Source organism: Magnolia sinica, chromosome 13 (genome assembly GCF_029962835.1).
Source record: "Magnolia sinica isolate HGM2019 chromosome 13, MsV1, whole genome shotgun sequence".
NCBI classification, from domain to species: domain Eukaryota; kingdom Viridiplantae; phylum Streptophyta; class Magnoliopsida; order Magnoliales; family Magnoliaceae; genus Magnolia; species Magnolia sinica.
Window position 1 is genome coordinate 1,305,217 of NC_080585.1, and position 26,174 is coordinate 1,331,390.

Consider the following 26,174-nt stretch of genomic DNA (forward strand, 5'->3'; position numbering starts at 1 on the left):
ATAAATTTTGATTGATTATCACATAGCGTTAAGAGCCTTAATGGAATAGGTAAATTGAGTCATCCTAAATCTCATCAACAGGCTGTCAGTGGGACTCGAAAGAATCAAAGGACCGATCGATGCAATCGAAGAAACAATCTAACAAATAAATTAAAAAATTATGGATTTTCTTTAATGGCCTTTTGATTCTATTGGGAGGGCGATTAACTGGCCGTTATATAGCCATTGCAACACGAACTCTATAAAATAAGCTCTCGGTTCCTAGGCAAATTGATGGGTTTTTGGTGTAATAGAAGTTTAGATGATTCCTCATTCATATCCCTCATCCTAAGTCTCTAAACCTATGATATTTGATTTATTTTCTTGAGCTTTACTGCTCTAATGAGGATTCCAACATACATAATGAAGACAAACTTAATCTCTACTTTATCCTACATATTAGACCAAACCTTATTGAAAAATTATTGTCTAAATTCTCTAAAACACCCATCTAAGTAAATTTCATAAGAAATCAATTATACATTAGTTGTAGGAGGTTCCACAATCCTCCTACTACCTTGGTCACCTCATCGGGACATCATATATAAGACGGTTAATCGTAAAGGCTGAAGCATCAGCATCATCGATTTAGTAGGGGGCATTGAGAAGCTGATTCAAGCACGGGAGAGCATTAAAGAAGCATCTCAAGAAGACACTACAAAAGGAGCTCAATCTGACAAGTAAGTTGTCAATTTTAAAGTCCATTCACACTCCATGTGTATGATTGAGTGTGGAGTTTATGATCCAAACTCGAATAGGTTCTTATGTAGGACTTAGACTCTTATGTAGGCCAAATTCACTAGATACGGGTATGTACGTGTTAGTCTCTATGGAGAGCTTCTAACGGGAGTATATGTAGGGCATCGTATTAGGACCACACTCACCTAACACGGATGCATACGTATTAGTCTCCGTGGGAGTCTCTGACGAAAGCAAAACGTATGTCTTTGGATTAGGACTACCTGTGGTTGTTGGTTAGTCGATAGAAAACCAACTTAGTCTTCGTAGGAGCCACCAACACGGGTGGAAACGTGTTCCTCCGACATGCCAATGTATGTATAGGTTTTTTGTTAGCCTAAGAGAAACCATTTTAAAGGTTAGATGTGAACCTGATTTAAAATATCTGATAGTGAATAACGGTACACTTGAGGAGAGTGCGATCGCCGGAAGTGAAGTAAGAGGACCGAACCACTATACATGCTTGTGTTTGTAATTGTCATTTGAGCATAATTATATTCATGTATATGTGTTTGATTAGTTATATTATATGAATGCTTGAATCAAATTGTATACTAGGCACTTGTAATGCACACACAAGCTCACTATCTCTTATAGATTAGTTGCTTAATTGATAGATCATTTGTAGTTTATGACTTTATGTAATCGGACCCACTTTAACTTGGAAGCCTTAGTGTTAATTTGCCTTATCAATTTTAATTGGTAAATTGTATTAATTAGAAAAAGAATTTTAAAATGGTCCTAATCACCCCCCTTTAGGACTTAGCCATAATTATATAGTTCCGCCAAACTTCCGCATGTGCTGTAGTAGACAATCCACGTAATTTCACAACCATGTTAATTTCCTAACTCAGTAATCAAGCCTGTCAAATTGAAATTTGAAATAGTAAAGAGCATCAAACAATGGAAAAGAATGTGACATTACAAGTCTACAAAGCATGTTTGCAACAACTCAAGAAATTGTGGCAGCTCATCCACCATGGCATACATAAATGACCAATCCATTCTAGACTGAAAGATTAGGAGCCCGACCATGAGTTGGGAGTTGCCAATAATTGGCCATTACAAGGATGGATGAAAAGAAAATGATCAGCGGTCTGAATTCAACTGGCAAAATTAGATAGTTAAGATCACTCAACACAATGGGGTCTACAATTTAGTCTCTGCCCATTAGCATGCATGTGTAAGATGGAATAAGATGCCATGACATGGTGATTTGCGGCAAGCACACATTGTAGTTTAGGCCAAAAGAAAAAACACCATGGGCAGTTCGAGGAAATGATATAATCAAGGTTTTGTTGATTAAGGAACTAGATAATTTTCTTTTAGGACTCTTTCTGAAGCGGGGATTCAGATGAATTTGTGGGGATTTCATTTCTTCGAGTCATTTAGTAGCAAGGATTTTGAAGGATTTGAATTTCAGAGCAATCAAATTCTTCGAAAAGAATATTTTTTGCATTCCCACCTCAATGCTGATTTGAAAAATGCACTCAGTTTCACATGTTGCAAAATCCTCTCAACTCCATGTGATTTGGAATCCACGTTGCCAAACGAGCCCTCAAAGTAAAGAGTTGAGCTGTTCATGAACAGAGTTTGCTTGGTTAACTCACTTGACTCGACTTCGAAAAGATTGACTCGAAACTTGGTTCAGGCCGAGTCGAGCTGATTTTTTTAGCTTGAAAAAATTTCAAGCCGGGTCCGAGATATACTGAGCTCGACTCGACTCAGCTCCGAACTTGACTTGAACTTGACTCGGTTCGAATTGATTTGACCGAAATCGAGTTCAATTAATATAAGTATTTTGTAAATATTTATTTATTTAAATAAATTATTAAGTATATATTATATATATTCAAAATCCTAAAACCTAAACTCGAACTCAGCTTGTAGGCTCGAACTTGAACTCTGCTCGAAAGATCAAGCTCAAGCTTGGCTCGAACTAAGCTTGAGCTGGTTCGAGCTGAGCTTGCCTGTCAGAATCGAGGACTGAGTCGAGCCAAGTTCAATTTGGGATAGCCTGCTGGCCGAGCTGAGCCGAGCCGTGCCGAGTTGGGCCAAGCTCGACTTGGTTCGGCTTGTGTATAGCTCTAGTAAAGAGCATGCAATCACTCATATACAACTTCAAAATAATAATCCAATGCACCATGCTCACTAAATCAATAAGGCAATTATAACAAACTACCTTCTTTTTTCTTTTCTCATTTTTAAGTAACTGAATTTTATTAAAAGGCTTAGATGAAATACCTATATTGGAAAACAATATTACAAAACACCAAATATTACAAGGTAAAAGGAACTGACAGCGAGCATGGTTTGAGCTTTTTCAGTAAGGCATCAAAAGATTACATTGGTAAAGATTGAAAAAGGGAAAACAAAACATAAGAAAGAAAAAGGCACCAATGGCTTTCTTATTTATATCTTAGGAAAAGACACCCATTCCAAAAAAATTCAGACATTGTTGAGGGTGATCTCGACTCTTCGCATTTGGATAAACTGGGGAGAGACCTCCTAAGTTGGAGGAATGACATTGGAACAGAAATTCTTTACATTGTGGAATCTTTTAATAAAAGTGTAATATAAACCATTCAAGTTTAGATTTGATTTAAAATATAATATGATTGTCTACAGGAGGTACATATTTGGATTTTAGATCATGGAGAAAGAAATTGATTCTGCTGAGTATTCCAATGAAACTTATCAATCAGTACCGTGAAAATAACAAGCACCAGATATAGTTGCGTGGTGGTGTTCGCTTACTCTTTTCTAAGCATTGATGATCCGGAAAAATGGTATGTTCGTCAAAATGATAGTATGGTACGACAAGTTGTGGTACCTAATCAATTATTTTCTAAAATGCTCATCTACAAAGTATAACATACGAATGCCACAAGAAAGTAAAACTGTGAAAATAAACTCAGATTTCTTCCATTTTTTTTTTAATGGTTTCTTGAATAAAAGAAATTGTCTTTTTAAGGCCGGTTTGGAATCATGGAAATGAAAGAAAATATCATTTCTTGTGAAACTAACTTTCTATTGTTTGAAAAGTCTTTCTTTATAGGAAGCACGATTTCCTACTTCATTTTTTTAATTGATAAATTTATTTTCCTAAATGAAGAGAAATTTTTCTTTCAAGAGTTAGCACAATTTCCTACTTTTTTTTTTAATCAATAAATTTATTTTCCCACCTCCACTGCTATAAATGAAGAAAAAAGTTTGTTTCAAGAGTTAAACACAAATATTTCACCATCCACTTTCAATAACCTCACATATGCCCATGGTGCGTCGTAAAAATAGTTATGTGAAGATAATAGTAGCAACAATTACACACTACGTGATCGTAACAATTATAATGGCCATTACAAAAAAGAAGAAGAAGAAGACTTTGTAATGACTGTTACAACTCCTGTAATGGCTTGTTACGTCCCTCCGAAAGGTTATAATAGTTGCATAATGGTCCATTACAATGCTACTGTAAAGGTTGTAACACCCATAATGGCTCATTCTGGAAGTACTGATACAAGTTTTACAACTTTTTTCAATTAAAAAGAGACCATAACAATAGTTATAGCCTATATTGTAAAGGTAACTACGGTGGTCGTTATGGCCACCATTACTGTTATGGGATAACTTACATGTGCCACAGTTGTTAATATAACCTCTAATGTGATTTGGTCCTTGTTATTTGGACAATGTCACATGCGCAAACGTACCATGTGGTCCTTGTAACCCCACATCCGGTTGTCGTTATAAGTTACGTAATCTAGACAGTACCATCACAACATTATGTGCACCAAATATAGACCCCACAATGAAAGGGCAACACCTTCATTCACATTAAGGAACCTTTGCTTTTCACTACCAGCTCCACCACATTTAATACGAATTACAGGTGCATTTTCTTTGGGACACATCAAGGATTATATAAGGACATATTTTTAACAAGAGATTTCTAGAAAATTACATCCCTCACTACCTACTTGCGTAAAATAAATCACATATGCTAATGTGACATATGTACCTTTGTCCCTCTTCAATTGATCCATATATGCCATATGTGTCAATGAGCTAATGTGCATAAATACTCTTTTATAACCTTTAGTGCCTATATGTCAAATGTACCCATATGTCTCTTATGCTACATGTATCATCATATATATTCGAATATCTCACATGTGCCATGTGTGCTACAGTACAATTTCTAGTATATCGTTTATAATATGTATGGTATGTGTAGCTGTTCATTTTATAGCATCCAATACATCTTAAATGTGCTGATCTGATGCATGGCAATAATTATTATTTGCAGTGTCCACACCTCCAATGGTGAGTCCATCACCATTGGATTACTAGATCCTAAGGGATTACCGGTTCCTGGGGTGGTCCACCTGAGATTTTGGATCAGCCTTCATTTTTGAGGTCGTGCTCATTAAATGAGCGGGCAAAACTGATGGACAGCACAACACATACATGAAGATAGGCCCAAGGTCACGACCAGATCGAACTCAATGTTATCTGAATTGGACGGATCCCACCATGATGTATGTGTTTCATCCATTTTTACAAATGATTTTAGATCTTGATCCCAAAAATGAGAGGGATATAAATCTCACCTATACCACACCACAGGAAAACAATAGTGATCGGATATCTGCCATTAAAATCATTCTGCTGAGTATTCCAATGAAACTTATCAATCAGTACCATGAAAATAACAAGCACCTGGTATAGTTTGTTTTTTTGTTTTTTTTTTTTGTTGTTAGCTTGTTAGTACACACCCATGTCAGTACACACACTCCATGTGACGCAGGGGAGGACGTGAAGTCGAGCACCGTCTTCCTCAAGAGGATAACTATTCCGAATCCACGGAACTTCTTTGGACTCCTCACAGAGACTTCTCGAATCCACGAGGAAAGAAAGCAGAAAATAGAAATAAATTCTAATAAATTCGAAATTGATTGATGAATAATTGATAATTCCGTAATGTGTCTCCTTACACCATTAATATAGGAAAAAAAAAAACTAAAATTCGTAATTACCAAAAATAGCAAAATTCTAACTCTAATAAAAATCCTAATTCTAATAAAACTCTTCTAAGGCCTAATTTCTAAAAATAAAAATTGTAAATAAACTTTCTCTAGAAGAGTCCTACTATAACTAAAAGTTATTTCTAAAAGGAAAGAAAATCTAAAGCTCTAAAAATATTTAAAAAATCGGAATTACTAAAAATAGTAAAATTTTCCTAAAAATTTGTTTTTGAGCTGAAAGCACGCCTTTTTTTGACGAAATGGACAGATGCGACCCACTTTATGGGTCGGTTCACCTCGGATGGCCCATTTCAGTAAAGATTGATAGGTTGTGCGCCCCGTAACGATACCCGGATCAAAAGTTATAGTCAATTCACGGTCCATCTTCTTTTGGCTCAACCATGCTAGGAACGTGTCTGTGACAGGTTCTACATCACCTACCTTGAAAAAAACTCGTCCTCGAGTTACGCAAGAGACTTGACACATGAGTCTGAGATAACTTCTGACGCCGATGTTCATTAGACTTTTTTTTGTACTTGGCATTAAGCTTTTGAGCCGATACGATACATATACTCATGCTTTCCTTGACTTGACTAATATCGATTAATTCCTTCACATCTGTTTTCAAGATTTCATATTTTTTCTGATAATGTGGGCAATTAGGCGGACTTGCCCCTGCGATGGGATCAACGTAATTTTGCATATCTCGTATGGGAGGTAATTTATTAGGGAGTTCATCGAGCACAACCCCCTTGAACTCCTGCGATACTGGTTCCAAATCCTTTAGGATATTCACAGGCTCCACATATTTTTTCTCTTCAACTACTGCATATATGTCTCCCGTTTCCTCATATTGTTTAACAAAGGCCTGTTCAGTCATGAGAGATTGTCCCTCCACTTTAGAAGTCTTGAGTTGGCTCACCATTCCCATAGGGGTCACATGTTTTCCACTGATGAATCTTGTGGTTTGTTGCAACTCCATTTTGACTTGGTCACCTCTCGCCGACAAATAATAGGATTTCTCTGCATAACCCTTTAATGATTGGTTATCTTGCCAATAATTTTGATTTTGTTGGAATAATACCTAATCGTAATTGGTAGGGAAGAATCGCATGCACAATAACTTCTTCATCCGCGACCACATGCGGATTGGCGCCTTCATCGGTCTCATTCGCTCGAGTTAAAGTTGCTCCCACCAATCTGAAGCTCTGCCCGTCAACTTGTAGGCCACGAGTTTAACTTTCTTTTCTTCCATTATGTTCATGTAGTCGAAGAAATGTTCGACTTTAAGCAACCAATCGAAGAAGTCCTTAAAGTAGAGTTGACCATTAAAACTAGGAAGATCGACTTTCATCTTAAATTCTTGGTCCATCCGATCCATCTGATCAATGGCTCGTCTAGGATGCTGTAAAATCATGCCGCTAAATCCCACTTTATCAGGAGTGATCCTGTGGTTCACTGATAGCGTCGCCCTACGATCAATATGATTACGAATTCTAGCAATTGTTGATGGTGGATCACCACCATGAACACGGAGTTGCCTTAGATTTTCCGCCAAGAGATCCGCTATGCGGTCGATGGAAGCCTGCAGCCCTTGCATGGCTTGCTGATTCTCTCGTTGCGCTACTTCGAAAGCTGCCGCCATTAAAGGTAAATTCCCTGGAGCACCGCCCATGGGATTGTTGCCCGACCCGTCGTTAGAAGCCATCAATCCGAGGAGAAACCTCGCTCTGATACCAAACTGACGCAGGGGAGGACGTGAGGTCGAGCACCGTCTTCCTCAAGAGGATAACTATTCTGAATCCACGGAACTTCTCTGGACTCATCATAGAGATTTCTCGAATCCACGAGGAAAGAAAGCAGAAAATAGAAATAAATTCTAATAAATTCGAAATTGATTGATCAATCATTGATGATTCCATAATGTGTGTCCTTACACCATTAATATAGAAAAAAATAAACTAAAATTCGTAATTACCAAAAATAGCAAAATTCTAACTCTAATAAAAATCCTAATTCTAATAAAACTCTTCTAAGGCCTAATTTCTAAAAATAAAAATTGCAAATAAACTTTCTCTAGAAGAGTCCTAGTATAACTAAAATTTATTTCTAAAAGGAAAGAAAATCTAAAACTCTAAAAAATATTAAAAAATCGGAATTACTAAAAATAGTAAATTTTTTCTAAAAATTCGTTTTTGAGCTGAAAGCGCGCCTTTTCTGACGAAACGGATAGATGCGACCCACTTTGTGGGTCGGTTCACCTCGGATGGCCCATTTCAGTAAAGATTGATAGGTTGTGCGCCCCGTAACGATACCCGGATCAAAAGTTATAGTCAATTCACGGTCCATCTTCTTTTGGCTCAACCATGCTAGGAACGTGTCTGTGACAGGTTCTACATCACCATGTTAGCCACCCCCGCTAGGGATCGATACCAAGACCTCAAGTGTTGAAACGAGGTATCTCCACTCCGTTTGCCAGTTGAGCTATGGATCTGGGTGTAAGCACCAGGTATAGTTGCGTGGTGGTGTTCGCTTACTCTTTTCTAAGCATTGATGATCCGGAAAAATAGTATGTTGGTCAAAATGATAGTATGGTACGACAAGTTGTGGTACCTAATCAATTATTTTCTAAAATGCTCATCTACAATCGAAGTATAACATAAGAATGCGACAAGAAATTAAAACTGTGAAAATGAATTCGATTTCTTCCATTTTTTAAAAATGGTTTCTTGAATAAAAGAAATTGTCATTTTAAGGCCGGTTTGGAATCATGGAAATGAAAGAAAATACCATTTCTCATGAAACTAACTTTCCATTATTTGAAAAGTCTTTCTGTATGGGAAGCACGATTTCCTACTTCATTTTTTTTAATTGATAAATTTATTTTCTTTCAAGAGTTAGCACAATTTCCTACTTATTTTTTTTAGTCAATAAATTTATTTTCCCACCTCTACTACTATAAATGAAGAAAAAAAATTCTTTCAAGAGTTGAACTCAAATATTTCACCATCCACTTTCAATAACCTCACATATGCCCATGGTGCATTGTAAAAATAGTTATGTGAAGATAATGGTAGCAACCATTACACAGTACGTGATAGTAACAATTATAATCGCTATTACCCAAAAAAATAAAAGAACGAAGAAGACTCGTAACGGCTGTTACAACTCCCATAATGACTTGTTATGCCCCTTGTAAAGGTTATAATTGTTGCATAATGGTCCATTACAGTGCCACCGTCAAGGTTGTAACGACCCATAATGGCTCATTATGGAACTGATATAAGTTTTACTACTTTTTTCAATAAAAAAGAGCCCATATCGTAAGGGTAACTACGGTGGTCATTACGGCCACCATTACAGTTATGGGATATCTTACATGTGCCACATTTGTTAATATAACCTCTAACGGGATTTGGTCCTTGTTATTTGGACAATGTCACATGCGCTACCATGTGGTCCTTGTAACCCTACATCCAGTTGTCCTTCTAAGTTATGCAATCTAGACAATACCATCACAACATTATATGTGCACCAAATATAGACCCCACAATGAAAGGGCAACACCTTCATTCACATTAAGGAACCTTTGCTTTTCGCTACCAGCCCCACCACATTTAATACAAATTACAGGTGCATTTTCTTTGGGACACATCAAGGATTATATAAGGACATATTTTTAACAAGAGATTTCTAGAAAATTACATCCCTCTCTCCCTACTTGCGTAAAATAAATCACATATGCTAATGTGACATATGTACCTTTGTCCCTCTTCAATTGGTCCATATATGCCATATGTGTCAATGAGCTAATGTGCATAAATACTCTTTTATAACCTTTAGTGCCTACATGTCAAATGTACCCATATGTCTCTTATGCTACATGTACCATCATATATATTCGAATACCTCACATGTGCCATATGTGCTATAGTACAATTTCTAATATATCGTTTATAATATGTATGGTATGTGCAGCTGTTCATTTTATAGCATCCAATACGTCTTAAATGTGCTGATATGATGCATGGCAATAATTATTATTTGCAGTGTCCACACCTCCGATGGTGAGTCCATCACCATTGGATTACTAGATCCTAGGGGATTACTGGTTCCTGCGGTGGTCCACCTAAGATTTTGGATCAGCCTTCATTTTGAGGTCGTGCTCATTAAATGAGCGGGCAAAACTGATGGACAGCACAACACATACACGAAGATAGGCCCAAGGTCATGGCCAGATCCAACTCGATGTTATCTGAATCAGACGGATCCCACCATGATGTTTTTTACAGATGATTTCAGATCTTGATCCCAAAAATGAGAGGGATATAAATCTCACGCAGACCACATCACGGGAAAACAATAGTGATTGGATATCCGCCATTAAAATCATCCTGAGGCCCACTGCACTGTTTATTTGACATCGAATCTGTTGATTAGGTCATATAGGTCCAGATGAAGGGAAAAAACAAAGATCAGCTTGATCCAAAACTTTTATGGCCCCCAGAAGGTTTTTAATGGTTGACGCTCATTCAACACATTTTTTCCTGTAATGTGGTCCATTTGAGATTGATATATAACTAATTTTTGGTCTTATACCATAAAATGATGTAGAAAAATAGATGGACAGAATGGATGAAACACATACATCATGGTAGGGCTCACAGAGCACCGACCATCAGCCATTGGCTGGTGGCACGGGGAGTAGCCAATCCGTTTCTCAATTTCTAAGCGCCTGCGTATGAGGAATTAGGTGCGGCTCCGGCCTCACCCAACACGCTGTGGCACTTGCCGTGAGCCTACTTTGACGTGTGTATGTGTGTATATATATATATATATATATATATATATATATATATATATATATATATATATATTATTATTATTATTATTATTATTATTTTTCCCTACTACCGTAGGAAGATCATCAGCTCCAAATAATTTTAAGAATCCAGGTGACAATATCCTTGTCATCAATACTGGGGATTTTTACCCATCATTTTAAGGGCATGGACTAAAAATAAAGCAGATCTAAATCTCGGATAGGCCATACAACATAAAACAGTGGTGACTGACTATTAAAAACTTTATCCCGGTCACTAAAGTTTTGGATTAATCTGATATTTCCTTCTTCATCTCATCCAGTTTTAAGTGACATTACTAACAGGTTGGATGGAAAATAAACATTACGGAGACCATTACTATGGGTCTAGTAAGTTTTTGATGGTGAATGTTCAATCACCACTGTTTCTATGTTGTGTTCCAGCTTGAGAGCTGAATCCAATTCATTTTTGGGTTCATATCATAAAATGATCTGGAAACTCGGATGAACCGCGTCGATATTTAATACAGGCATTAAGGTAGGCCCACGGTCAGGGCCGCACTGTGATGGGTGAATCTGGGTTCGCACTTAATCTGCTACCCCAGCAACCATAGAATGAAATAACTCCCCATCATGTAGTTCCTCCTAACCAAGCGCCGGTGGCGTTATTTATTTCAGACGCTGGCAGAATATTTTGGTCCGCACATGTGCACAAAGCTATTGTACTCGCGCATACGTGCGTCAGTCCAAACCGTCCAAATATTTGCCCATTGTAAAGGGCACGTAGCCTGGAAATCACATTGGTTGGAGGTTGTTAGCCAACATGTAGTCTATTGAATATTTTCATTTGTCCCTAAATTCCACACAAACATCAGAAAGCCGGGACCATCTATTCATAGAGAAAAATCTCCCATGACCCATCTATAGTAGGCCCACGATTAAGAACCGTCCTGATTGAATTCTTACATCCGATATCTACGCGGCTACACGAATGTGTGTGGATTGTCATAGTCTTTCAGACTATCAATGTTTTCTTTTTTTGGTGCACCGTCCCGCCATGCAACGGTATGCACCCACCACCACTTTTGAAACAGAACCCATCTGCTGCTTTCTTACTGTTGAAGGACGAGCACCTTAAGTCCACATAAACATGGCGTTGGAACCGTCCGATCAATTCTACGGCGGATCTCTGATATCAGATATGGCCGGACGCGGATTTCCTGTGCCACCGGAGGTTCCTGTAGTGGGAAGCTCTGTGGGTCTAGAGATATTCCTGTGACAAATCCACTCCGTCCATCAGTTTTACGAGGCCACAATAGGATAAGAATCTGAAAATAACATAGACCCAACACTAATGTGGACCACACCACTCGAAACTTTTTTAGAGCCACAGAAGTTTTGTATCAGGATGATATCTGTGCCTACGGTTTATCTGAGTGGTAATAGTATATAAACACCGTAGTCAGCTCTGGGAATTTCGTTTGGTGTGGTCCAAGATCTGTCTGATTTTTTTCTTGGCATTGAAAATTTGATGGACGGAGTAGATTTGTCACGGGTATTTCTGTGGGGGGCACACAGATTCCGCATACAGGAAGTTCCTGTGACCGGGAGCACAGGCGATCCGCGTCCGATATGGGCTACGTCGCTCATGTCAGCATTTCCAGCCGGCGCATCCGCGCACGCGGCGGAGACACGTAGCACCCGAACGGCAGACCGTGCCACGTGCTAGCACACCGATGCTGTCATACGGAGAAAAACCGAGTATTTGAGACAGGACTCCTCGCCCTGTAACAAACTCTCGTCGTCGACTCTGTCAGTCTCTCTCTCTCGCTTGCTCTGTGATTTCTCAATGGAGGAGAGACCTGACGGAAACCGTCAGCCCTCCGTCGATTCCGTCACGGAGCCAACGGTCTTCCGCCGGACGGACTATTCCCTCTTCCACACCATCGTGGCGCTCGCCGTCTGGCTCGGCGCCATCCACTTCAACGTGGCGTTACTACTAACGGCGATTCTCCTTCTTCCCATCCGCTTAGCAATGACGTCCGTTACCACCCTCCCCCACCATTCTCTTGCTGCTGCAGTCCTTTCTTTAATTCCCGTTTTGCCCTTCTTCTTCTTTTATTCCTTTAAAGACCCTTTTTTTTTCCTTGTTTCAGGGTTTTCGGATTGTTGATATGTTTTATGGTGATTCCTTTGAACTATAAAAGCAAATGGGGGCAGAAATTATCAAGGTGTTTTTTTATTTTATTTTCCTTAATAAAATTCATTTTCTTTGAATTCTCTCTCTCTATCATTTTGGTTTCTTTTTATATTTTTATTTTTAGTCCTTTTTTTATATATATACCAAAAGAGGGCCGATGTGTTTGTTTTAATTACGAAATTCAGGTACATTTGTAAATATGCATGTGGGTATTTCCCGATCACCCTCCACGTGGAGGATATACAGGCCTTTGACTCGAATCAAGCTTATGGTATTTTTTTTTTCTTTTTTAAAATCTCGGCTTTCTTAGTTATTTATTTTAATTTATTTTTTTAGTTCTAGTTTCTCTTTCGTGAATATTATGATCATATGCATACCAAAAAAACTAGTTGTATTGGAGAGCGGGCCGTCCATCTGACACATCACGCTCTCCATGGGCGATGGAGCTGGAATTCTGTTGACTGGCCAATACTAACCGTAAGATCAATCGCTTGAAAGATAGACGGTTCTGATTAATCTGTTGGAAAATGGTCAGATGGTTGGAATGGTTCGTCCGTTCAGTGGGCCCCATGTCAGATTGCTTGTTCTTGTAACAAGCACTTTGGTCTGACGATCTTAACCATCCGATGGTGACCGGTGAAATGGAGGGTTGTAAGGGTGGTTGGATTGTAAGGATTATATCACAGGTATGATTTATTATTATTATTATTATTATTTTTGGGTGGCCCATGAGGGGTAGACTGGGCTTGATGGATGGTCCAGGTTATTTGAATGGATGCATGTTCTGTGCATGATAATTTATGCGGTTTAAATTTTGACATGCGAGGTTTACTGAACCCAAGCTTGTGTGATAATGTGCAAGCGTGCGAAATCAAAAGAAAGACAAAGCAAACTCACCGAAAGCAAGGCACGTGCCTGGATTTGAAATCCTCCTATTGTGCTTGGCACTCTGGATTTAGGATCCCTGCGATCCGAAAGTAGCTATGCATAATATATTTATTGAGGTTTGAATTTAATTACTAAATCAACTTTAATATCTCTAATTAGTGTGTTGCACAATGTTTAGAACAATTGTTGTAAAGTTGTAATAAGCCTATTGAAATATATACTTTGCCCAAAAATGATGAAATTTCAAGTCTCGGATGGCCCATCGGAGTGACTAACCAATGATTAGGGCCTGTTTGATTTTTCAGAGCTTGTGTAATTACCTATGTAAATGGGTAATCTGCCTGAAATAGTTAATTTAAATTTGTGGACCCCAATGTGATGTGTATTATATATCCATTCCGTCCATCTGTTTTACCACAATATTTTGAGCCATGATTCGAAAAATGAGGCAAATCAAATACTCAATTGGCTTACAACAAAAGAAATAGTGGTCCCAAGAGGTTTTTAATGGTAAGTGTTCGATTTCCTTTTTCCCATGGTGTGGTCCACTTGAGCTTTGGATATGCCTCATTTTTTGGCTCATGTCATAAATTCAGCTGGCATAATGGATGAACGGTGTGGATAATCAACATACATCATGGTGGGACCCACAAAAATTTTATAGCCTTCTTAGTTTTTGTGTCTAAAGAGCCGTTGGTCCAATCAAGCACCCTGGGAATAGTGCGGTAAATATCAAATGAAGTAATTATTACCCATTTACTGGGTATTTATCGCTAAATTGAAAATTCAAACACACCCTTATTAACTGTTGATTTACATGAATAATGTTTGGACGACACAAATCATTGTATTAAAGTAATTATAGTGATGCAATTGATAATCTAATTGTTTTGGGATATCATCAGTGGGCCATGTGCCCAATTAGTTAATAGTCTAGTGACACACATGTTACACATGCAACTATTGGAAGGATTTTAGATGTAATCCGAGCTTTCGATTTGGATTTCAAACCCCCTCTTTGAGGGGATTTAAAATCCCTGGATTTGAAACCCCCAGGAACTTTATGGTGCCAAACATACCAGTGGATTTGAAATCCCCTCAAACCCCCCCAAATCCACGGTGCCAAACAACCTTATAACTGTACATTGTCTTATGCATCATGGTCTGATCATCCAATGGATGACAACAAAAGTGGCCCATTGCTGGTTGATTGAAGATCAGGCCTATCCAAGGGTCTAAAATTCTGGGCCATCCTGCCATCCAGATTGAATACTAGACTGCATCAGTGGTCCATATGGACTTACGTGATGATGAAGATAAGATGAAGGGTTTAACGACGACATCGACACTAATCAATTCTCAAATTCAACTGTGGGGTCCACAAGTGCATAAGGTTGTTTAATTAGTTGTTAGAGTTGGTCATGATTTGTTGCACGACTTCCTTTTTAGTATTTTTGTCTTTATTTTGTGAGCCACTTTAAGGTATCAAATGATGTCTGAGTGAGATTAGTCCTGTTTGAAGGCTAATCGACTTGGCTGTCTTCGTGACCCAAAGATCATTCTAGATTAAAATCGCTTGAGTTGTGGCTGATTTACAGAGAGCATATGCAGTCATGAATCATGGTTTAAAGTATTGGCCGAAACCAGTCTGCATCGTCTCGATACATACCAGTTATGGACATGGGTGATCATGTACATGCACCCAGAAACCATTATACAGTGGCGACTTGCCCTTTATCACCCCTGCATTGGCTGACTCAGTTTGACTCGTTCAATCCAGGGCGACTTGCCTAGATGTCCAAACTGGGATCCCTTAGGTAGGATACACTCACATCCAAAGAGATCCCTTGAGATCTCTCTTCAGTCAGAGATCCCATGAGACCACTCTCTGACTCATTTCCTGTAGAAGAAACCAACCAAAATATGCCTGTGGGAAGACATGATTTGGTGGATAAAAGGCTTTGTGGAGTTGAACACAATCTAATTAAAACTCCTAGTGGATATATATATCAACTGCATTTTATTACCTTCCTTTCACAAGACATGATCTACACCTGTGGGAAACTGGATTCCAGTTCGTAAACCAAACCACAAGAATGACTTGCAAGTAATGAAGATAATTCCTAGATATATTAGATTACCTAAATTGATGGAGCAAAACACATTTGGAAGTCTGGTGTATAGTCTATTGCATTCATTGATGCTGGTGGGAACTGGGAAGGATAACATAATTATATAAGATCTCTCTGGTGATCGGTATCTTACTTGAAAGAAATTGTGCTTGGATCAACAAAAAATACTTTTCAAGTGAAGTCTAAAATCAGATTACATGTCTATGGTAGATTTGGTGGCTAAATTGTCTGCCAAGAACCAATTCTATAGATCTTTGACAAAATTCTCATTTGTTGAACTTCAGTCTGATACAATTCGATCTAGTTAACCATGGCATCACTGATGGGTTATGTATAATTAGAATATCAAATTGAGGTGCAGTAAAAATGGAACTACATTCTAAAAAGTATTTTTCAATATGGATGTGCTGCTAATCTATTTTATTTTTTTAATATCTGTTTTGGTCTGAATATATGTTATGTACAGTACCTAATTATTTATCTATATGATTCTGATCTATATCCTTGAAATTGTACTGTTTGGTAAATTTCAAGGTATTCTGTTTCCTTTCATCATGTAATTAATATTCATCTTTTTCATCATGTAGTCTTCGGGTTTGAACCACATTCAATTTTACCAATTGGCATTGTTGCTCTAGCTAACTTTACGGGTTTCATGCCTCTTCCTAAGATCAAAGTCCTGGCAAGCAGTGCTGTAAGATTCTGTGCCATTAACCCATCAAATGCCAAAGAGTCAATTTCATCTATCGACCTCTTCTTATCATTTAAAGCAATGTTCAGGTGTTTTACACACCACTGCTAAGGCAAATATGGACATGGATGGGGATTATACCTGCAACAAAGAAGAACTTCATTTCATATTTGGAAGCTGGTTACAGTTGCATCGTAGTGCCAGGTGGTGCTCGGGAAATTGTTCATATGGAGCATGGTTCTGAGGTTTGTTTTGTGCCTTGTATGCTATTTCTGTTCTATGGATGCTAATCTTAAGCACATTGTTTCCTAGAGCGGCTGACACCAATCATCATAATTTCTAAGGTTATATCTTTTAGAATTTTGTCATTAGGTTCTGAATGTGCAATGTTGCATGGTCACATGTTGCACACTCTGCAGATTCTTTTTAAGCATTCGAACTTAGAGATATGTACAACGTACCATCTAGAGTTGTTAGTGTTGTCATCATCATCATCATTATAGCCTTGTCACAGCTATTCTCCATTTTAAGTATTAATTGGAAGTTGTGGTGTTGAGCATGACTTGGTTAGAAAGAGAGATCTTAGTTAATCCTTTCTTTTAGGGGTATTATCTCTGTACTATCTCTCTCTCTCAGGGAATTAGGTCTCAGTCAATCTTTTCCTCTCTTTTTTTGGTATTATTAATATAGTATTTGTAGTCCATTGGGCATCTATTTAAAGTATTTGTTGAAATTGTTATGTTGAGCACACTTAAAGATAAATCATGGTCAATCCAGGGTTGGCTAGCTCGGACGCACCCGAGTCCACCTGTATTTTTAAGCCCCACCAAGTCAAAATTGTGGGCTCGGTGGAGATCAAAATTGAACACTACTCAGGCGAGTTTCCCCAGGTTGTTGACTGACCAGGAGGAAGGGGGGGAGGGAAAGAGGGAATCCTTCAACTCCACCCGTTTTTAAGCACCACCTGGTCAAATTTGTTGTAGGCTCGGTGGAGAGCAAAATTGAACACTCCTCGTGTGAGTTTTCGTGGGTTTTCTATCAACTTAGTGAGGGAGGGAAAGAAGAAGCTATTTTGAAATACACCCACCAAAGACCCAAATAGTTGAAAGCAAGATCCAAGGGACCTTTTTTTTTTTTTTTTGCATTGGAGAGGAAGCAAGGGACATCTTCTTCTTTTTTCTTTTTCTTTTTTTCTTTTTCTTTTCTTTTTTCTTGGTAGGTTTTGATTCCTTTTATCTGTTGTCAACCTTCACACCAATTGAAAATGATTTTTTTTTTTTCCAATTTTCTCATCATTTTGATTTTCTAGATCCGTAAATAAGACAAGGATTACAGTCCCGACACATGAGAACATGAACAGTTTACTGATGGAGTGATATGATACTCAAGCTGCGTATGATGCCTGATTAACGGGGGTACTCACAAATTATACAAGTGGCATATATTAACTCAAATAAGCTAGGATTGTGCAGCCCACTGTAACCAAGTGACAATCCCCACATTAGATTTCTTGAACAAACCTAACCTCTGATTCTTGGACAACTTGTTTGTGGAAATAGGATCATTGGATTTTTTTCATTTTCAACCAGACAATAGATGTCCACCAATCTGATAGCAAAATGATCAAACAAGCTTTATTTTTGCTTGATGCTACATCTGCACTAGGTCCCATAATTTGGACAGTTTAATTTGACAACTTGCATGCCATGTGTGCAATTTCTAAGTGCCTGCACATCATCCAGCACACTCTGATAGAGTATCAAAGTTTTTCTCCTATTGATTTGCTTGTTCCCCACAAGTGGGGATTGTGCTTCATGGATCTAGACCATTAGTATTAGGGAACTCACGTCTCTCAATCACATTCCTAAAATCAGATTGTTTGAGAAATTCTAACCTTTGATTCCTGGATGTTTGTTTCTTGAATTAGGACCATTGGATATTTTCATTTTCAGCCTTCCAATAAATTTTCACCAATCTCATAGTTAGATGTTTTTTAATGGCTAATCTGATGAATGCCCATAATTAATTACGTTTTTTTAATTAATTTTTTTTATCTATCATTTTTTCTAATAATAAATTTGTTTAATTGGAAAAAACATGACAAATCATTTTCAACCTTCCAATAAATTTTCGCCAATCTCATAGTTAGATGTTTTTTAATGGCCAATCTGATGAATGCCTATAAGTAATTACATTTTTTTATTTATCCATAATTTTTATATATTATAAATTTGTTTAATTGGAAAAAAACATGACCTGTGTTGACCCGCCCAAATCAAGTTTTATGGGCTGATTAAGTCAGATCCGAGTCCTGAGTCTGCCAATCTTGAGTTCATCCTTCTGATACATTTTCTTCTGCATCTGTCCTTAGAAGGGCTCAATGCATCGGGTGTGAGACCTATCCACATTCTGTCTTCGCTTTGTGACAAGTTGAACACCGGCATACAAGAGTAAATGGAATGCTATTTTGCAAGAAAAAATGAAAACTGTTTGATAAAATTGCTTTCAGAAGAAAACCCCTTCTAGGAGAAAATTCTCTCTATTTAAATTCACATCCTCATCATAGGAATTTGCTTTCTAGTTAAAGTATTTACTGAAAAATACTATCCTCCAGTCAGGCAGAAAGCCTCTCCACCAAACAGTAAGGGTAAAACTATAGCTATATACTTGAGCATGTTCAACATGGGAGTTCTATTTAAATTTTTATTAGAAGTTCTTCTGTTGAGTACTTGTTGTAAATGACAGTTATCAAGAGAACCGTAGTCTTTTTTCCCTCCTTTTTTCGGTATTAGATTTATAATATTCACCTAGCTCTAGTTAACTTCTATTTATGCTTGGAAGATTGTTCATATGGTGCATGGTTCTAAAATGCCATGTCCACGTGTTTGACATGGCAAGTTTTGGAAGTTACAGCATTCTTTTTTACGTAGGTCCCAAAACTCCCTAGTCCTTGGAAGTTCACATATCTCCGTATGCAGTTTGGTAGAACTTTCCAAACTTGTGCTGCAGTTCTGTTTTTCACTCCCCTTCTTCTAATGGTTTCAAAGTTTTCCTGTTGATAGTAGTCTAGCTGATATGTTTTGTTTATTCAGTCTTGATCTTCATCAATTAAGTTCGAATAAGTTTGTCATTGGTGGTTTCTGATATGCTTTACTGTGCTTGTAGGTTGCCTTCCTGAAATCAAGAAAGGGATTCATACGCATAGCCATGCAGATGGGCAAGCCTCTAGTTCCAGTATTCAGCTTTGGTCAGGTGGTATTATTTCCTGGACTGTTTTTCACACATTTTGGAAATTTGCAAGCTTTGGATGGTGTTTTAGGCATCTATCTATTCTATTGCATCAGCCGTTGATATGCATCTCATGATTTATGGAATGCAATCATTTCCATAACCTGTGACTATTGTAGAAAAAACTTGGTAAAACTTAGTTGCACAATCCTTGTAAACAGGTGCCACTCCAACTTCAAGTGCTCCCACCTACCTCCTAGCTGTTTATTCTTGCTAATATTCTGAAGCAGGTGCTTTCCTGCCCTGTAGTTGAATTTGTTGCTGCTTCACGTCCTGTGTCATGAAAATATAAGGAAATAAAAAAAAAAAAAACCTATGAAGAGAGTAAGAAAGGAGAGAGGGAGGGAGGGAAACACACAAGAACATCCCGTCAAAACCTACTAAATTTTGGTGTGATCACACGTACACAGGGGGGCACACATCTAAACATTGCCTATAAAACCCTCTATTTTGGGGTGTGTGCGCACACATGCAGGAACATTCCAATAACCATTTTTGTTTCTGCAGGGAAGGAAAAGATGCAAAAATGCTAGTATTTGGTTATTTAAAAAAAAATAAAGCCATTACTACCTGATTTATGCCTGTGTTTTGCATGTGAATATGTACAAACTTTTTTATGTGTGAATATGCTTTTATGAAATTCCGCATATATAGTTGCATGCGTCTGTAATACGTATGAGCTGTGTGTATTTGGGTGGATATATATATATATATATATATATATATATATATATATATATATATATATATGTGCGTGCGTGCTGCTTGCATGTGTACTTCTCTCTCTATACATGTAATTATGCATGCATGTATGTGTACTTGGAACAAATGAACAGGAGCAACCATTTAGCTTCTGAACTTGTTGGAGCCTAAGTCATGGGAGGTTAGGCACCAGACTGTCAATGCCTGCACTAAGTTTAGAATATCTCATATTATCTTGTTGGTTTTGCGAGGAACAGAGTAATGTTTACAGGTGGTGGAAGCCCAGATGCAGTGGGACATTGTATGCCGGCATTGCTAAAGTAATGAAGTTCACTCCAATTCTCTTTTGGGGAATGTTTGGGTATCTGCTGACTTCTCCTTTCCTTCTTTCATGTAATTTTAAAGAGAAAAAGAGACTCCTGCTCTCATTACAACCTTTCAAGAAAAAAAAAGAAAAAAAAAGGACTGCTTTATTTACAATTGGGCCACTCTGAGAAGCCTGTATATTTCCGGGTTGCCAATTTTCAATATCATCAGCATCATCATACAATCCTTATCCCAACAACTTGGGGTTGGCTACACAAATCCTGTCCCGCCATTCCTTCAAAATGTCATATTGTCAGGATTCATGATAAAAGTAGTGACAGAAATTTGATACAGCTGCTAACCTGACACAACCCTCCTTCATCTAGGGTTAGGACCAACAATGAGAGTGCAATATTTCCACTGGTGGAGATTATAGCCATATTCAATGATGGGGACATCACGCGCACGCGCGCACGCACACCACCCCCTACGCACGTTCGGAAGGAGAGGGAGGGCCCCACCGTCGATCTGGCTCCATGACGACGTCCGAGGAGGGCCTCTTGGTTAGAAGATGGAGTTTGGTTCAAAAGAGTGGGCCCGATAGTCAAGTAAAGCCTATCATGACATCTCATGATCATGGCCCACTAGTCGGATTAAGTTTATATTTTAGGTTTTGCTTATTTATGTTATTTAGAACATCATGAACGCTTTAGTTTTCTTTAATTAGTTTTTATTTTGGTTTACTTCATCGTCAAATAGTAGGTTGCATACAAGGTGCGAGTTTTGGGATATAAGGTTTTCTTATAAATAGGCACCTCTTGTAGTTCTTTTGATTTATGGAAGCTTAATAAAAATTCTGCGTTTTCCTACTTCTCTAAGCTCTTGAGTTGTGGAAATCAAATTGGGTGCGAAGCCCTCCCTTTATCGAAAGGTTAATTACTGTGGTGCGAAGCCACATCTATCCCGATTCGCTCCCATCCTCCACCATCTCTATTCTCCATCTCCTACCACCATCCATGCTTCAAATCTGTCCTTGATTGCAACCGTTTTCCTCTTCACAGCAGAATTCCAGATTCTGGTCTTACAGGAGGGCCAAAACTTCGACAGAGCACCGCGCACAGACCGCTCGTCGGATCGCCACGAAACTTGGAGATTTTGAAGCCCCCCTGGCCGACCAGAGCCAAGGAGGCAGTTTTGGGATTCAAGCTCCCGTCGCATGTGTGGCTAGCCTCCTGCGCACATGCGTCAGGCCCAGGCAGTAGTCCGCACGCAGGAACTGTCGTTTGGTTCAGGTTTTCTTCATATTTTTTCCTTTTTATATCTATTTTCAAAACCCTAACCCTAAATTGCATTATCCTTAATTTATTTGCCCATTTTCTCGTCCTAGGGTTCCTTGAATTGAAATTGGGGAATTCTTTGGATTAGAGACTGATTGTTGTGCATGTATGGTTGAATTATATTTCCCTTTGAGCATCGTTTGGTCCATAATTTTATTGATCCAGTCCTAACCTATGTAGGCCTGGACCTGTGCAGATTCCCCTTTACTTAAATGTTTGAACTTTTGTGTGAGATGTGGAATTATTATGTGATCGTTCTGCATTAGTTTGATCTAAGCCTAAATTCTTGCATATCATATTTAAATTTCATATCCTGCATCAAATTTGGTATCAGAGTTTAGGGCTCCAATAGGAAAATACATTACATGTTCAAGGTTAGTTTGTTTAAGTCCTTCATGCATCCAATTTCACCACATATAGCTGTTTAAAAGCCTGTAGTCCCTGATATTAGTTGCTGAAATTTCTGTTAGCAGGGAGTTAGCAATTTACATTGTTGTAACTGTTTGTTATTCATGTATTTTGCCAACTATGTTGCTGGATTTTAATAACACTGTATAGTTTCCCTCATATAGAGTCTCATAGCATCATTTAATCATATCTAGTTGCATATAGTCATCATAGAAAGTTTTAGGTGGAGTTAACAGTCGTATGTCCTCATGTACGGGTCGTGGTTGGTTTGCACCCTACACTAAATATGGAACGATTGCAAGAGTTACTAAACAAACTGTCCCAACAGATTGAGTCCTTAGGTAAGTGCTTGGAACAACATATAGACCAACGCTTTGATCAATTTGATGTGCGCATTACCCAGCTAAAGGCCTCTGCTGGGACAAACCCCACCATTGGACTAGATATTCCATCTCAGGCAAGTGGCCAGGAGGATAGACCAATGAATGGAGTTGGCCAAGGAATCAGTCATGGGCAAGCACCCGTGCACCCATCCCATGAGGGACATCAAGACCACTATTTTGAGTGGTACAATATGTACGGCCTTGTGGCTAGAGAGAGTGCACCAGAGGCTCGTGTAGAGTTATCCACTGAGGCCATTCCGGTAGTGGATGAGTTTCGTGGTATCTTTCTTAATGATCTACTGGATGAGTCTCCCCCTATGAGGGACATAGGGCACACTAGAATATGGGTCATCATAATACCTACAATCGAGTTTGTGTTTAATAGTTTTGTCGATAGGTCCACAGGTCTCAGTCCTTCTGAAGTTGTTACTGGTTATAAACCTGGGAAACCTATTGATTTTGTCTGTCAAAGCCTGCAGAGTCTGTTGCGCATCACATTCATTCATGGCATCAAGAAATCAGGCAGAAGATCACTACTAGTAATGAACATTACAAATTTTCTGCATACTAACATGAACATATTCAAAAAATTCAATATCGTGGACTCTGTGATGGTCCGCATTAGACCCGAGCGATATCCTCTGGAGGCTGTTCATAAGTTACACGCGCGTAGCGCTGGACCCTTCAAAATTATAAAACAAAACGGTCTCAATGCGTATAAGGTAGACATTCCACCTTCCATGGGAATTAGTTTCGCATTCAATGTGGAGGATCTAGTTACTTTTTAGGGAACCACTGATACTTTGTCCGACCCTTCGCCCACCCATCCTGATCCTCAGATTTATCCCTTAATCCATGTCCCCCTCCCGACCCATCTTCTCAACCTCTACCTCTCATACCTACCCGTCCCAACCGATTTTCCTAGCCTCTACCTCCCATACCTACTCTTCCTGATTTTTCTTCTCAGTTTATACCTCCTACACCTAAACTTCACACACCCAGAGAAAATAGAAGATATCCTGTACCATCAAATAGTTTAAACGTCGAATGGCGGGTTTCAGAAGTACCTGCTTAAAGGGAAGTCACGCTCAGCTTCAGACAGCACGTGGCCCACTGAGGAGGAGCTTCAGAGACTTGATCTTGACATCCTGGAGCGGTTTAGGAGTTTTATTTCGCCAGTGGCAAAATCTTTGCAGCTAAGGAGAATTGATGGGGACATCACGCACACACGCGCAAGCACGACGCCTCCTACGCACGTACGGAAGGAGAGAGAGGGCCCCATATCGATCTAGCTCGATGACAACATCCAGGGAGGGCCTTCTGGTTAGAAGACGGAGTTTTGGTTCAAAAGATTGGGTCCGATATTCAAGTAAAGCCCATCATGGGATCCCATGATCGTGGCCCACTAGTCGGATTAAGTTCATATTTTAGGTTTTACTTATTTATGTTATTTAGAATATCATGAACAATTTAGATTTCTTTGATTAGTTTTTATTTTAGTTTACTTCATCGTCAAGTAATAAATTGCGTACAAGGCGCGAGTTTTGGGATATAGGGTTTTCTTATAAATAGGCACCCATTGTAGTTCTTTTGATTCATGGAAGCTTAATAAAAATTTCACGTTTTCCTACTTCTCTAAGCTCTTGAGTTGTGGAAATCCAATTGGATGCGAAGCCCTCCCTTCATCGAAGGGCTAACTACCGTGATGTAAAGTCACATCTATCCCGATTTGCTCTTATCCTCCACCATCTTTATTCCTCATCTCCTACCATCATCTACGCTTCAAATTTGTCCTTAATTGCAGCCGTTTTCCTCTTTATAGCAGAATTCCAGATTCTGGCCCTACAGGAGGGCCAAAACTTCGACAGAGCACTGCGCACAAACCGCTCATCGGATCGCCATGAAACTTGGAGGTTTTGAAGCCCCCCTGGCCAACTAGAGCCAAGGAGGCGGTTTCGGGATTCGAGCTCCCGTCGCACATGCGGCCAGCCTCCTACGCACGTGCGTCAGGCCTGAGCAGTAGTCCGCACGCAGGAACTCTCGTTTGGTTCAGGTTTTCTTCGTATTTTTTCCATTTTATATCTATTTTCAAAACCCTAACCCTAGATTGCATTATCCATAATTTATTTGTCCCTTTTCTCACTCTAAGATTCCTTGAATTAAAATTGTGGAATCCCTTGAATTAGGGACTGATTGTTGTGCATGTGTGGCTAAATTATATTTCCCTTTGAGCATCGTTTGGTCTTCAATTTTATTGATCCAATCCTAACCTGTGTAGGCCTGGACCCTTGCAGATTCCCCTTTACTTGAATGTTTGAACTTATTGTGTGGGATGTGAAATTATTATGTGATCGTTCTACATTAGTCTGATTTAAGCCTGAATTCTTGCATATCATATTTAAATTTCATGTTCTGCATCATTCAATATCATTTGCTAAAATCAATTGCTGTTTTTATACTAACCTCCCCTTTTTTTGTAGATCACCTTTACCCTATCGACAACCTATGCATGTTGTGGTGGGTAGACCGATCGAGCTTAAGAAAAATCCACAGCCCACAATGGAAGAGGTATGAAAATTCCAACCTCCGTGTACTTCGGCTTGGTAACCATGTGTATTATATTTATCTGTAGAAAAATCCACAACCGACATACAAGAAGCGAAGTCCAGAATTCCCTCATAGAAGTGGTGTGAAGTTCCACATTCCAGGTTCTTGTTGGATTTACAAATTACTTGTTTTGTATGCAGATCGCCGAAGTTCATGAAAAGTTTCTGACAGCCCTTCAGGAGCTCTTTGAAAACCACAAAGCTAGGGTAGGCCATGCAGATCTCCAATTAAGGATCCTTTGATGTGTGCTTTACTTCCTCTTCTGCTGTCTTCCATCCTCAGTTATCTCAGGCGTATGCGTTTTCCTCGATTATGCTCGAATAGCTTAGTTCTAACAGTTTCCGCGAATAAAAGCTCAAAAACCCTCCCTCGAATCTTAGGGTGTTTTGATCAATTTTTTGTACAGACTACCATTGTCCCACCAACAAAATCTGCCAGTAGAATTGCTATGAAGTTCCCTGTTGAGAGACCGACCAAACGCTGTATCTTGGAGTTCTTTTTTTGTTTTTTTTTAATACATCGAAAATTCAATTATCTTTTCATCTCTTTTTTCTAATTAAATCTGAATCAGCGGCCGGGATGTTAGTTTATGGTAGTTTTTTGAACTGG

General features: G+C 38.8%; 1 protein-coding gene across 5 annotated transcripts; it reads left to right on the forward strand.

The window, feature by feature from the left end:
* Nucleotides 1-11,752: 11,752 nt before the first annotated feature.
* LOC131222341 (diacylglycerol O-acyltransferase 2D-like) lies at nt 11,753-25,897 on the forward strand. 5 transcript variants are annotated; one of them, XM_058217368.1, is made up of 10 exons: nt 11,753-12,663; nt 12,780-12,854; nt 13,009-13,094; nt 16,431-16,537; nt 16,624-16,779; nt 19,465-19,542; nt 19,700-19,786; nt 20,782-20,885; nt 21,918-22,122; nt 25,439-25,523. In XM_058217368.1, the coding sequence occupies exons 1-9, from the start codon at nt 12,473-12,475 to the stop codon at nt 22,090-22,092; spliced, it is 1,059 nt and encodes a 352-aa protein (XP_058073351.1). In that variant the 5' UTR covers nt 11,753-12,472; the 3' UTR covers nt 22,093-22,122; nt 25,439-25,523. The 5 variants fall into 5 exon arrangements, with proteins under 5 accessions (XP_058073351.1, XP_058073352.1, XP_058073354.1 ...); XM_058217369.1 differs by lacking the exon at nt 21,918-22,122 and adding an exon at nt 25,706-25,871 and having other exon boundaries at nt 11,759-12,663; nt 20,782-20,917; nt 25,439-25,526; XM_058217367.1 differs by lacking the exon at nt 21,918-22,122 and adding an exon at nt 25,706-25,897 and having other exon boundaries at nt 12,139-12,663; nt 25,439-25,526.
* Nucleotides 25,898-26,174: the final 277 nt, after the last annotated feature.

Bases quoted from the DNA above. Each gene is read 5' to 3' on its own strand.
- LOC131222341 (XM_058217367.1), top strand. From the start codon at position 12,473: ATGGAGGAGAGACCTGACGGAAACCGTCAGCCCTCCGTCGATTCCGTC. The intron at 16,780-19,464 runs GTTTGTTTTGTG...TTTTTTACGTAG, and splicing joins ATATGGAGCATGGTTCTGAG to GTCCCAAAACTCCCTAGTCC. The intron at 19,543-19,699 runs GTTCTGTTTTTC...CTGTGCTTGTAG, and splicing joins CTTTCCAAACTTGTGCTGCA to GTTGCCTTCCTGAAATCAAG.